General features: G+C 43.3%; 1 protein-coding gene across 1 annotated transcript in view; it reads right to left on the bottom strand.

Moving 5' to 3' along the window:
* GSDME (gasdermin E) overlaps positions 1-13,273 on the bottom strand; it is a 67,580-nt gene that overhangs the window by 43,311 nt on the left and 10,996 nt on the right. The window contains exon 2 of the mRNA XM_036864189.1: positions 8,529-8,721. Within this exon, the coding sequence (XP_036720084.1) occupies positions 8,529-8,721 (193 nt within the window). The remainder of the gene's footprint in view (positions 1-8,528; positions 8,722-13,273) is intronic.

Here is a 13,273-nt window from a genome sequence, read left to right as displayed (position 1 = left end):
CTAAAGCAACTACACAAAGAAGAACAAACAAAACCCAAAGTTAGTAGAAAGAAAGAAATCAGAAAGATCAAAGCATATAAATAAATGAAATAGAGACAAAGAAAACAATACAAAAGATCAATGAAACTAAAAGCCGGTTCTTTGAGAAGATAAATAAAATTGATAAACCTTTAGCCAGACTCAGCAAGAAAAAGAAAAAGAGAGGGCTCAAATCAATAAAATTAGAAATGAAAAAGGAGGGATTTCCCTGGTGGCACCACAGTTAAGAATCCACCTGCCAATGCAGGGAACAAGGGTTCGATCCCTGATCCAGGAAGATCCCACATGCCGCGGAGCAACTAAGCCCATGCATCACAACTACTGAGCCTGTGCTCTAGAGCCCATGAGCCACAACTACTGAGCCCGTGCACCACAACTACTGAAGCCCATGCACCCTAGAGCCCGTGGGCCACAACTACTGGGCCCACACACCGCAACAACTGAAGCCTGCATGCTCCAGGGCCCGCATGCCACAACTACTGAGCCCACGTGCTGCAACTACTGAAGCCCGCGTTCCTAGAGCCCATGCTCTGCAACAAGAGAAGCCACCACAATGAGAAACCCACAAACCACAACAAAGAGTAGCCCCCGCGTGCCACAACTAGAGAAAGCCAGTGCGCAGCAACGAAGACCCAAAGCAGCCAAAACAAAAAAAAAGAAAGAAAAAAAGGAAATGATAAAGAAGTTACAACAGGCACCACAGAAATACAAAGGATCATAAGAGACTACTACAAGCAACTATACGCCAATAAAATGGACAACCGAGAAGAAATGGAAAATTCTTAGGAAAGCAAAACCTTCCAAGACTGAAATAGGAAGAAATACAAAATATGAACAGACAAATTACAAGTACTGAAACTGAAACTGTGATTTAAAAACTTCCAACAAACAAAAGTCCAGGACCAGATGGCTTCACAGGTGAATTCTATCAAACATTCAGAGAAGAGTTAACACCTATCTTTCTGAAACTCTTCCAAAAAATTGTAGAGGAAGGAACATGCCCAGGCTCATTCTACAAGGCCACCATCACCCTGATACCAAAACAAAAGCTACTACACAAAAAGAAAGTTACAGACCAATATCACTGATGAACACAGACTAAAAAAATCCTCAAAATACTAGCAAGCCAAATCCAACAATACATTAAAAGGATCATACACCATGAACAAGTGGGATTTATCCTAGGGATGCAAGGATTCTTCAGTATATGCAAATGAATCAATCTGATACACCATATTAACAAATTAAAGAATAAAAACCATATGATCATCTCAATGGATGCTAGCTCAACATAATAAAGGCCATATATGACAAACCCACAGCTAACATCACTCTCAATGGTGAAAAGCTGAAAGCACTTCTCTAAGATCAGGAACAAGACAAGGATGTCCACTCTCGCCACTTCTATTCAACAAAGTTTTGGAAGTCCTAGCCACAGCAATCAGAGAAGAAAAAGAAATAAAAGGAATCCAAACTGGAAAGGAAGAAGTAAAACTGTCACTGTTTGCAGATGACATGATGCTATACACAGAAAATCCTAAAGATGCTACCAGAAAACTACTAGAGCTCATCAATGAATTCAGTAAAGTTGCAGGATACAAAATTAATGCACAGAGATCTGTTGTATTTCTATCACTAACACTGAAAGATCAGAAAAAGAAATTAAGGAAACAATCTCACTGACCATCACATCAAAAAGAATAAAATACCTAGGAATAAATTTACCTAAGGAGGCAAAAGACCTGTACTCAGAAAACTATAAGACACCGATGAAAGAAATCGAAGATGACACAGACGAAAAGATATACCATGTTTTTGGACTGGAAGAATCAATACTGTCAAAATGACTATACCACCCAAGGCAAACTACAGATTCCATGCAAGCCCCATCAAATTACCAATGGCATTTTTCACAGAACTAGAACAAAAAGTTTTAAAATTTGTATGGAGACACAAAAGACCCCGAATAGCCAAAGCAGTCTTGAGGGAAAAAAGTGGAGCTGGAGGAATCAGACTCCCTGACTGCAGACTATACTACAAAGCTACAGTCATCAAGACAATATGGTACTGGCACAAAAACAGAAATATAGATCAATGGAACAGGATAGAAAGTCCAGAGATAAACCCATGCACCTATGGTCAACTAATCTATGACAAAGGAGGCAAGAACATACAATGGAGAAAAAGACAGTCTCTGCAATAAGTGATGCTGAGAAAACTGGACAACTACATGTAAAAGAATGCAATTAGAACACTCCTTAACACCATACACAAAAATAAACTCAAAATGGATTAAAGACCTAAATGTAAGGCTGAATGCTTTAAAACTCTTAGAGGGAAACATAGGCAGAACACTCTTTGACATAAATCACATCAGTATCTTTTTGGATCCGTCTCCTACAGTAATGGAAATAAACACAAAAATAAACAAATGGGACCTAATTAAACTCAAAAGCTTTTGCACAGCAAAGGAATCTATAAACAAAACGAAAAGACAACCCTCAGAATGGGAGAAAATATTTGCAAATGAAGCAACCGACAAGGGATTAACCTCCAAAATATACAAACAGTTCATGCAGTTCAATATTAAAAAAACAAACAACCCAATAAAAAAATGGGGAGAAGACCTAAATAGACCTTTCTCCAAAGAAGACACACAGATGGTGAAGAGGCACATGAAAAGATGCTCAAGGTCACTAATTATTAGAGAAATTCAAATTAAAACTACAAAGAGGTGGGCTTCCCTGGTGGCGCAGTGGTTGAGAATCTGCCTGCTAATGCAGGGAACACGGGTTCGAGCCCTGGTCTGGGAAGATCCCACATGCCACGGAGCAGCTGGGCCCGTGAGCCACAACTACTTAGCTTGCGCGTCTGGAGCCTGTGCCCCTCAACGGGAGGGGCCGCGATAGTGAAAGGCCCGCGCACTGCGATGAAGAGCGGTCCCCGCACCGCAATGAAGAGTGGCCCCCGCTTGCCGCAACTAGAGAAAGCCCTCGCACGAACCGAAGACCCAACACAGCCAAAAATAAATAAATAAAGTAGCTATAAAATTAAAAAAAAACTACAAAGAGGTACCACCTCACAACAGTCTGAACGGCCATCATCAAAAAGACTACCAAAAATAAATGCTGGAGGGGGTGTGGAGAAAAGAGAACCCTCCTACACTATGGGTAGGAAGGTAAATTGGTAAAGCCACTGTGGAGAACAGTATGGAGGTTCCTTAAAAACTAAAAATAGAACTACCATATGATCCAGCAATCCATTCCTGGGCATATATCCAGAGAAAGCCATAATTTGAAAAGATACATGCACCCCAATGTTCATTGCAGCACTATTGGCAATAGCCAAGACATGGAAGCAACCTAAATGTCCATCAACAGAGGAATGGATAAAGAAGATGTGGTGTATATATATATATATATATACACACACACATACACATAATAGAATATTACTCAGCCATAAAAAAGAACAAAATAATGCCATTTACAGCAACATGGATGCAACTAGAGATTATCATACTAAGTAAAGTAAGTCAGACAGAGAAAGACAAGTATATGATATTGCTTATATACGGAAGCTAAAAATAATGATACAAATGAACTTATTTACAAAACAGAAACAGACTCACAGACTTAGAAAACAAACTTATGGTTACCAAAGAGGAAGGGGGCGGGGATAAACTGGGAGTTCGGGATTGACATACACAAGCCACTATATTTAAAATAGATAACCAACAAGGACCACTGTATAGCAAAGGGAACTCTACTCAATATTCTGTAATAATCTAAATGGGAAAAGAATTTGAAAAAGAACAGATATATGTATATATATAAGTGAATCATTTTGTTGTACACCTGAAACTAACACAACATTGTAAATCAACTATACTCCAATACAAAATAAAAATTTTTTTAAAGATGGTGCCAGCACTGAATTGAGCGCAAAGGTAAACAGAATCATTTCAAACCATCTGCTGGGGACTTCCCTGGTGGCGCAGGTTAAGAATCCGCCTGCCAATGCAGGGGACACGGGTTTGAGCTCTGGACTGGGAAGATCCCACATGCCACAGAGCAACTAAGCCCGAGCGCCACAACTACCGAGCCTGCACTCCAGAGCCTGCAAGCCACAACTACTGAGCCCACGTGCCACAACTACTGAAGCCCGCACGCCTAGAGCCTGTGCTCCACAGCAAGAGAAGCCACCGCAATGAGAAGCCCGTGCACCGCAACAAAGAGTAGCCCCCGCTCGCCGCAACTAGAGAAAGCCCACGTGCAGCAACAAACACCCAATGCAGCCAAAAATAAATAAATAAAATAAATAAATTTTTTAAAAAAATCTGCTGGCCACAGGGAAAGATATCAAGTAGAAAAGACCAGTTATAACTTCGCTGCATGGTTTTTTTTTTCAAGAAAGAGATAGGCCCCCAAATACCTCCCCTCAAAATACTCCTAAATAAAGAGTTGATGGCACATTGAAATTTCACTCAAGAAAGCTATTGTGGTAACTTTAGAGGTCAAATGTGGGCCATAACAAATAGGAGCATTTAAAATTTTTTCTTGTGTGTAAAACTTGTACAATTTGTAAACATTTAGATATAGTAAGACTTTGCGGGTGTAATTTTAAAATATTTTAAATAATTATGAAGGTTCATCATTGCCATACCATTGCTTGCATGATATATTAGTTTCACATAATTTATAAGTTAGAATTCTTAATGAAGAACCAAACTTCTAATTATCATGTATTCATAGAAAAATGTAATCTTTTCTTTACCACAATTTGCCTTACAATGCACCAAAGAATGAAAGTGGGATCTGCCTGTACCATAACACCCCCCCTTCACCCCTAAACAGTCAGGAAAGCACAAAATGGCACCGTCTCTGGAAATCCGCTGGAACCAAGGCCCTGAACTCCAGGGGCAGGAACTGATGTGTGCGCTCGGAGTCCACTCGCTTCTACATTTAGCCCAGAGAAAACCCTCAAAGAGCCTCTAGGTCAACTATTCCACCTATACCTGGCAGTGATAGAAGCGACCTACCATGTCTGCAGAAGTTATTTACCGGGAATAAACTTCCTCAAACACTAGGAGATTAGAAGCAATAATCAGTGGCAGAGATGGGGAGGGTATGGCGGTTATACTTAAAGCACTGACAAATGGCAGCTGACCATGGACGACAAGGTAGAAAAACTAAAGAGTTTGTCTCAGAATCATACTGGATCTAAGGAATAAAACATGAACCTGAGTCATTATGGAAAGGTCTTAGCCCGTTTTCCATCAAGAATGTTTTAAGATAAACATAGAGCTCTCATTCAAAGGGGTCCCGGCCAGGCGTCTGGAAAGTTAAGTCCTGTGGTCCTATGGATTGCCTTCATGCTCGACAATGCTACATAACTGTTATATATGAGCGCACCTGTTTTTTCAAGGACAGATGAAGTTTGTTTTTGAGATGTGCACACATCTCACTGACAATAAAACAAATACTCTGAATGCCGAGGGCTAAAATAACTTGTATACAGATGACAACTTATCTAAATGACCTGAAATAAAAATGATGGCAGATAAGCCCTCGAGAAAGACAGTACTTAAGCATTACTGATCACCACTCCCAAGGCTACACATGTGTCAACCAGCCAGCCTTATCAATCTGATGATGCTGTGGGAGTCCAAAAACAGGCAGACCACGTAGATTGTAATTCATTATTCCAGCGTGAAGTAACAAGAATGTTAGTTTTACATGATCTCCATCCTATGGTCAAGTCTTCCTCCTCTTCTCTCCCCTGTTGCTCAACTTTACCTCTTAGCAACAAAACAGGGAAGCGGTGACCCTGTGGTAAGACACCTCTTCCATTTCTAGACTTCAAATTTGTTCTTTACCATGTTCCTGGTGTTGCCCCTACCCGGGCCATCCTTTCCCAATCACCTGTAGAAAGAACAGAACGTCTAAACTCTCCCCAAGTGATCTCATGCCCTCGTGTGGGCACCTCCAGGTGGGCAGACCAGCTATGCACATGTGCTTGTTCAGGACAGCGCCTGGAACACTGTACACCCCCTAGGTACCCTCACTGGGGACCCAGATTCATGCCTCTGCCTTTATATCTCCTGCTATAATTTTAACTACTTTTGTCTCAGCCAATTCCTTTGCTTCACAGTCACTTCAAGAATCATGTAGAGGAAAGAACAGGAGTTTTGGAGCCAGAAAATCCTGGGATGAATCCCAGCTGCAGCACCCAAATTGAGCTCCGGGACTGAGAACAAGTCACTTCCTTCCCTGAGCCTTAAATCCTCAAACCTAAAAAGAGACAGCTGTGCAGAGTAAATGAGATGACGTCTATAAAGTGCCTGGCACACAGTAGGTACTCAGCAGATGCCCATCTCCTTCCCCTCCCTCTCTCCCTGTCCCCCCCTTATAACTGCTGCCCTTAGCATCTTTCTCTGAGACTACTTTTTCCCATCTCTACTCACTGACTTCTCCCCACATGCTTCCTATTGGCACTATCTTCTACACCTGAATCACGAGGAGTGTTTGAGAAACCTATAACGGGAAACGTGATTATAGAGCATTGCCAAACTGTGTTTTTTCAAATAGAAATAACAAGACTGCAGAAGAGGATTACGCTATAGAGGGCTGTCTAAAGACTGAGGCAACAGCCAGCCCTCCCGTCCCTCTTCGCCCTTATTTGCCAGACTTAGCAAATAAAAATATAAGACCCCCAGTTAAATTTCATTTTCAGACAAACAACAAATACCTTTCCAGTGTTGTCGTAGAGAAGGAAAATGCCTCTCTAGCAAAGAAGAGCGGTAGAGAAAAGATAATTAAGGTCATGACTATCAGAGAAAGAGGTGGCAGTCCCTTCCACCTGGTGTCACCAGAGAGAGCTTAAAGTTCTCTGACCGAGAAAGGGAATTCCTGCCGGAGTCCTAACTCAGTAGAGTCCTGGAGTTCTAGAAAGTGCCAGGAGGCAATAGTCAAATAACAACCATGGTCTTTCAACTCCATTAAGCATCAGCTTAGTGGAGAGCTGAATGGGTTTTGAAGACTTCAGTTGCCCAAGCATCCTCAATATCTGTACAAAATCCACCCACCAAATGCTTGATACATGAGTTTTACGGTATTTTTTACTCATTAATTTTTAAACATTATTTTATTCAATGAGCAAACCTATTTTATATTTCATATAATCCTAAGAACACTGGAAAAGAGGAGATAAGCTACCTATACTTAACACAAGTGAGTTTTCTCTTAATTTATTTGGGTTGACATTTTCCATTTTAAAAGAAAAAGGGTGATAAAATTACACATGAAAATGCACCTATGTTACTGTACAAATGGAAATATCATCTCTTGTCAGGATTACTACAATAACCTCTCAATTGGACTCCTAGCTCCCACCCATCCAGTCTCTCCTCAGCCCAGCGGCCAGAAGGATCCTTCTAAAACATAAGTCAGATCCTGTCACTTCCCTTCTCAAAGTCTTCCAGTGGCTTCCCACCTCACTCCGAGGAAGAGTTAGTCTTTCCAGTGGCCTGCAAGGTCCTACGGGACCTGCTACCGTTCCTTTACCCCCTCTGACCTCACCTGCCCTTGCCCTATTTACTCAGCCCCAATCACACCACCTCTGCCTACAGCCTTCTTGCCCAGGACACTCCTATGCTCCCTCCCACCCCCAGCTTCAGGTCTTTGCTCTGATGCCATCTTCTCCAGGATGCTTTCTCTGGCCACCTTTTCAAATCATAGCCCCCATTCCTGGCATGTTCTATCCCCCTTCTCTGCTACATTTTTCTCCATTCCAGAAAGCACCATCAACCTACTATATATTTCACTTAGTTGCATGTTTTGTGTCTCTCCCCGCTAGAATATAGGGCAGAAATGTTGGCATTCTGTTCACTGCAGCATCCCCAGCATGTAGAACAGTATGTGGTACATCGTAGGCACTCAGCAAAATTACTTATGGAATGTTGAATAAACATAAGGTAAAAATAATGAGGTATTATCATTTCACTGGGGTAAAATGTATTTACTGAAATCTAAGCAATGAATAAACGTGGGGTTTTCTTTAAGACTTCAGAGTTAAAAACCAGCTCTTCCCCTGAAGCCCCACACCTGCTTTCTCCTTTTCCTAATCAGAAAATCATAAAGAGCCTGGGCAGAAGGGGGATTTTTCTACTTCTGATATTAATATTCAGAAATGTAGGACAGAGCGTTCTCACTGTTGGTATTTTATAAATCGTATGATTTCTTTAAAGTACACATTTGTCTGAAGTAACATCCTGTTAAAATGCTTCCCAAGTCTCCCCTCTCAGGCTAAGGACAGTCAACGTCCAGACTAAAGGATGCGCTGCTCATCAAGTCTCAGCACATGGGCATTCGGTAGTGTTTGCCGATCGGCCAAGATCCCAACGTCACCCTTCTAGCCAACGTCCCACAGAACGACCTTTCAACGAGAGACATGTCAAAGTCCAAAATGCCAAGCAGAATTCCCATTACCTCTCCTGGGCAACTCCAATGAGCCGCTGCAAGTCCAGCTCCTGCTTCCTCAGGCTTCCAAATGAGGACTGACTCTCCACGAGGCCTTTGCCACCAACGTTCAGCTTGACCTTCCCCAGTGCCGTCTCCAGGGTCCCACTCACATGGTTTTCAAACTTGCCCTCGTACTTCACAAAGTCCGACTCCACGACCACTACAGTGAATGAGACATGCAGAGGAATCTAATGACAAAACGGCCACCTCTGTGCCTCTGGTCACCTAGCTTTCCAATCCTGCGGAAACCCGTGGGAAACACGAGGTCTGCACTCAGGATGGAAAGCCGGCGGCCGCGCTGTGTGTATGGGCAAAAGAACCTGGGTGCTAAGAGCGTGGCATGCACTGGTGGCCAGGGACTCTCCTGGGCACTTTTTTGTTTTTTCATCTTTCAATTCCAATATACACACATATAGACAAGTGCACAAAAAGTATCTATAGAGTTTCCTGAATAATTTTAAAGCAAACATCTGTTTAACTACTATCCAGGTAAAGAAATAGGACATGTTAAATGTGTGCTTTTCCAGGATGAAGGAACTAGATGAGGACGACACCAAAGCACAGAGAAAATAGCAGCCCAGCACTCTGCCCACCCACCCAGGGAGTGGCCTGCCTGATTCAGTATCTGGCAGGTCAGGCGCCTGAACCTCTTCCTTGGGCATCCTCCCTTCTCACTGGTGGCCTTGGAGAACACTCCCCTGGCCTTCATTACCATCTCCATTGAAACAGTTCTCCCCATATTTACCTGTTTATATCTGACCTCTACCCAGTCTTTCAGTTCCTTATCAAGCAATTTCTTATCTCTGTGTTCCTGATAAAGTCAGTGGGCATGCCCTTCCTCCCTGCTTCAAACACCACATTGGAACACACAAGCTCCAGACTCTCCATTCTTCCTTCCTGGCTTCCCAGACACTAAGAAAGATGCCACCACCCAGCTGGTGTCCCAGCTTCAATCAACTCCCCTAGAAACTGCCACATTCCTCATCTGGTCATACCAGGCGATTGCTATCAGATTACCTTCAGGATCTGCCCTTTTTTGTCTGAACACTAAAGATAAATATCTGATGATCTCAGACTTGAACTGCTAGCCTCCTCATGTCTCCAAATTTCTACTGTTCTCATTTTTAAATGAACCAAATACTACCATAAAAATGGTGTCAGTCACCATCATTCAGGAAGGTTACATTGAGAGTCTCTTAGGAACTTCATACTTGGCCCTTTCCATTTTCCTGACCCAAGGCTCTCCTGGGCTCCTGGCGGTACTTCTTAAGGGATTCAAATCCAACTGGAGTCTGAAACGTTTCTTTCCATCCAGCCACTGCCCCCAACACCTGTATTTCTTTCACCCCAGGCAAGAAAACCTATACCTCAACCAGGGTTAATGAGAATTAATCACCATTCATTATCTGTGAAATTTACAAAGTAGAGAATCATCTCCATGAAAAATAAGAAGCTTATGAAAATGCCCCCAAGTCAAAGCCTTCTCCTAGTCACATCTTGAGAACACAAACACTCTGGGAAATGCTTTCGGAAGCAGCACATAGCAGCTGTTAAGAGCTCAAGATTTTATCACTAGTCTAATATTCCTAGCTGGGAGACCTTGGGTAACATCTATCACCCTGAACCTCAGGTTTGTCATATGTAATTTGGAGATAATTAATAATACCTACCTGATGGGTTCTACTGGAAGTTGATGTATGTAAAGCATGTAATACAGAGCCTGGCACATAGCAAGTGCTCAATCGATCCACTGGGTTTAGACCAAAGCAACATCATTTCCTGATAAACAGGACAGTCCTAGATTGTATAAAGTACTACACAGACAGAAGTTCTACACTTAGATCCCAGTTCCAGTCCCAATCAGGCTTATTACCACTCCTGAAAACTCTGACCCCAAAACTGGATCCCACAGCAGGTAAGGACAATCAAGACTGTCTGTGTACTGCAAAATGCCACACTAGACACACCTCCGAAACAGATGTCATTTGTGCACACGTCTGCATCAAGTTATCCGCTGCTGCAGGTGGAAGGGAAAAGTGAGGAAGCCAACAGGCCATCGGTAGGACAACCAAGTCACCACCCTCCAACCTCCGCACCCCTGGGCAACATAACACTCCAGTGTTGTTGCCAGGGGCAAGAATAACAAAGGTGAGGCATCATGAATCTGCTCAGAAGACAAAGTAGAGGGCACCTCTCATCACAGCCCTAACAGCAACAGGACACAGAACCAGGCATGATCTCTGGCCTCAGATGATGAGCATATGTGGGACTTCCTAATCTGCAGGGGCTGCAACTGGCCTGACCCATCTAACAACAGCTCTCAGGACACCACGAAAGAAGCACCTCAACAGCACAGAGCGGTGAAATTCCAATTACTCAGGGGTCCATGGTCTGTTCTGTGAATTTTTTTTTCTCTTGCCTTTCCTTATATTTAGTTATTACACTATGCAGTAAGAGTTCTACCAGACATCCAGGAGGAAAACATGACATAAAATTAATATCAATTCACTTGCCCATTGCTTGACAGCTCTGATAATGAGCCTGGCTGAAGAAAGTATTGGCTAGAATGCTGAGCTGGAAGAAAGTTCAGAGATTATTTGTCAACTCAAATTATCTCCTCTATCACTTTTCCCCTTTAAGGGAGATGCAATCACAAAATTAGAGAACTTTAGGGCTGAAAGAAGACTCAAACATCATCTAGTCCAATAATTAAGAGCTGATGGTGCTTTCATATATCACCATGTTCCAAAAAGTAGTGTAGGAATAAGTACCAAAAGTCTTGGAAAAGTTCCCAACCTCTGGTCCAGTAATTCTATCTTTAAGAATCTATGCCAACCTAATGTTCATAGCAGCATTATTTACAATTGCCAAGATATGTAAGCAACCTAGGTGTCCATCAACAGAAGAATGGATAAGGAAGATGTGGTACACACACACACACACACACACACACACACACACAATGGAATACTACACAGCCATAGAAAAGAATGAAATTTTGCCATTTGCAACAACATGGATGGACTTGGAAGGTATTATGCCAAGTGAAATAAATCAGAGAAAGACAAACACTGTATGTTATCACTAACATGTACAATCTAAAAAATAAAACAAACTAGTGAATATAATAAAAAAAGAAACAGACTCACAGATATAGAGAACTAGTGGTTACCAAAGGGGAGAGGGAAGTGGGGGAGGGGTAAGATGGGGGTAGAGGATTAAGAAGTACAAACTGCTATGTATAAAGTAAATAAGCTATAAGAATATATTACACAGCACAGGGAATATAGCCAATATTATCTAATAACTATAAATGGAGTATAATCTATAACAATTTTGCATCACTATATTGTACACCTGAAACTAATATAATACTGTGAATCAACTATATCTCAATAAGAAAAAAGGGAGACCTTCAAGATGTCAGAGGAGTAAGACATGGAGATCACCCTCCTCCCCACAAATACATCAAAAATACATCTACATGTAGAACAACTCCTACAGAACATCTACTGAGCGCCGGCAGAAGACCTCAGACTTCCCAAAAGGCAAGAAAACCCCCACGTACCTGGGTAGGGCAAAAGAAAAAAAGGAAAAACAGAGACAAAAGAATAGGGACACGACCCGCACCTCTGGAAGGGAGCTGTGAAGGAGGAAAAGTTTCCACACACTTGGGAGCCCCTTCACTGGCAGGGAAGAGGGGTGGGCAGGGGGAACTTTCAGAGCCACAGAGCAGAACACAGCAATAGGGGTGCAGAGGGCAAAGCGGAGAGATTCCCGCACAGAGGATTGGTGCCGACCAGCACCCACCAGCCTGAGAGGCTTGTCTGCTCACCCACCAGGGCAGGTGGGGGCTGGGAGCTGAGGCTCGGGCTTTGGAGGTCGGACCCCAGGGAGAGGACTGGGGTTGGCTGCGTGAAGACAGCCTGAAGGGGGCTAGTGCGCCACAGCTAGCTGGGAGGGAGTCCAGGAAAAAGTCTGGAGCTGCCAGAGAGGCGAGATCTTTGTTTCAGGATGCGTGAGGAGAGGGGATCCCTTCCCAGTGTGCCCACAGAAGGCAGAGCACCGCCTGAAAGAGCTCCAGAGACAGGCGCAAGCCACGACTATCAGCTTGTACCCCAGAGACGGGCATAAACTGCTAACGCTGCTGCCGCTGCCACCAAGAATTCTGTGTGCAAGCGCAGGTCACTATCCACACCCCCCAGGAGCCTGTGCAGCCCGCCACTGCCAGGGTCCCATGATCCAGGGACAACTTCCCCGGAAGAACACACGGCGCGCCTCAGGCTGTTGCAACGTCATGCCGGCCTCTGCCGCCTCAGGCTCACCTCGCATTCCAATTATGACGACCGAACCCCTCCCTCCTCCAGCCTGAGTGAGCAAGAGAGCCCTAATCAGCTGCTGCTTTAATCCCCTTCTGTAAGGGTGAGTAACAGACTCCTGAGGGTGACCTACACGCAGAGGCGGGGCCAAAACCAACGCTGAACCCCAGGAGCTGTGAGAACAGAGAAAGGGAAATTTCTCCATGCAGACTCAAGAGCAGCACATTAAATCCCCACAATCAACTTGATAAACCCTGCATCTGAAGAATACCTGAATAGAAACGAATGTTCCCAAAACTGAGGCAGTGGACTTTGGGAGCAACGCTACACTTGGGGTTTGCTCTCTGCATCTGATTTGTTTTTGGTTTTATGTTTATCTTAGTTTACTATTTA

Source organism: Balaenoptera musculus, chromosome 9 (genome assembly GCF_009873245.2).
Source record: "Balaenoptera musculus isolate JJ_BM4_2016_0621 chromosome 9, mBalMus1.pri.v3, whole genome shotgun sequence".
Taxonomy (NCBI): Eukaryota; Metazoa; Chordata; class Mammalia; order Artiodactyla; family Balaenopteridae; genus Balaenoptera; species Balaenoptera musculus.
Note: the sequence above shows the minus strand (reverse complement) of the source record. Positions and strands in the feature narration are given on the sequence as shown.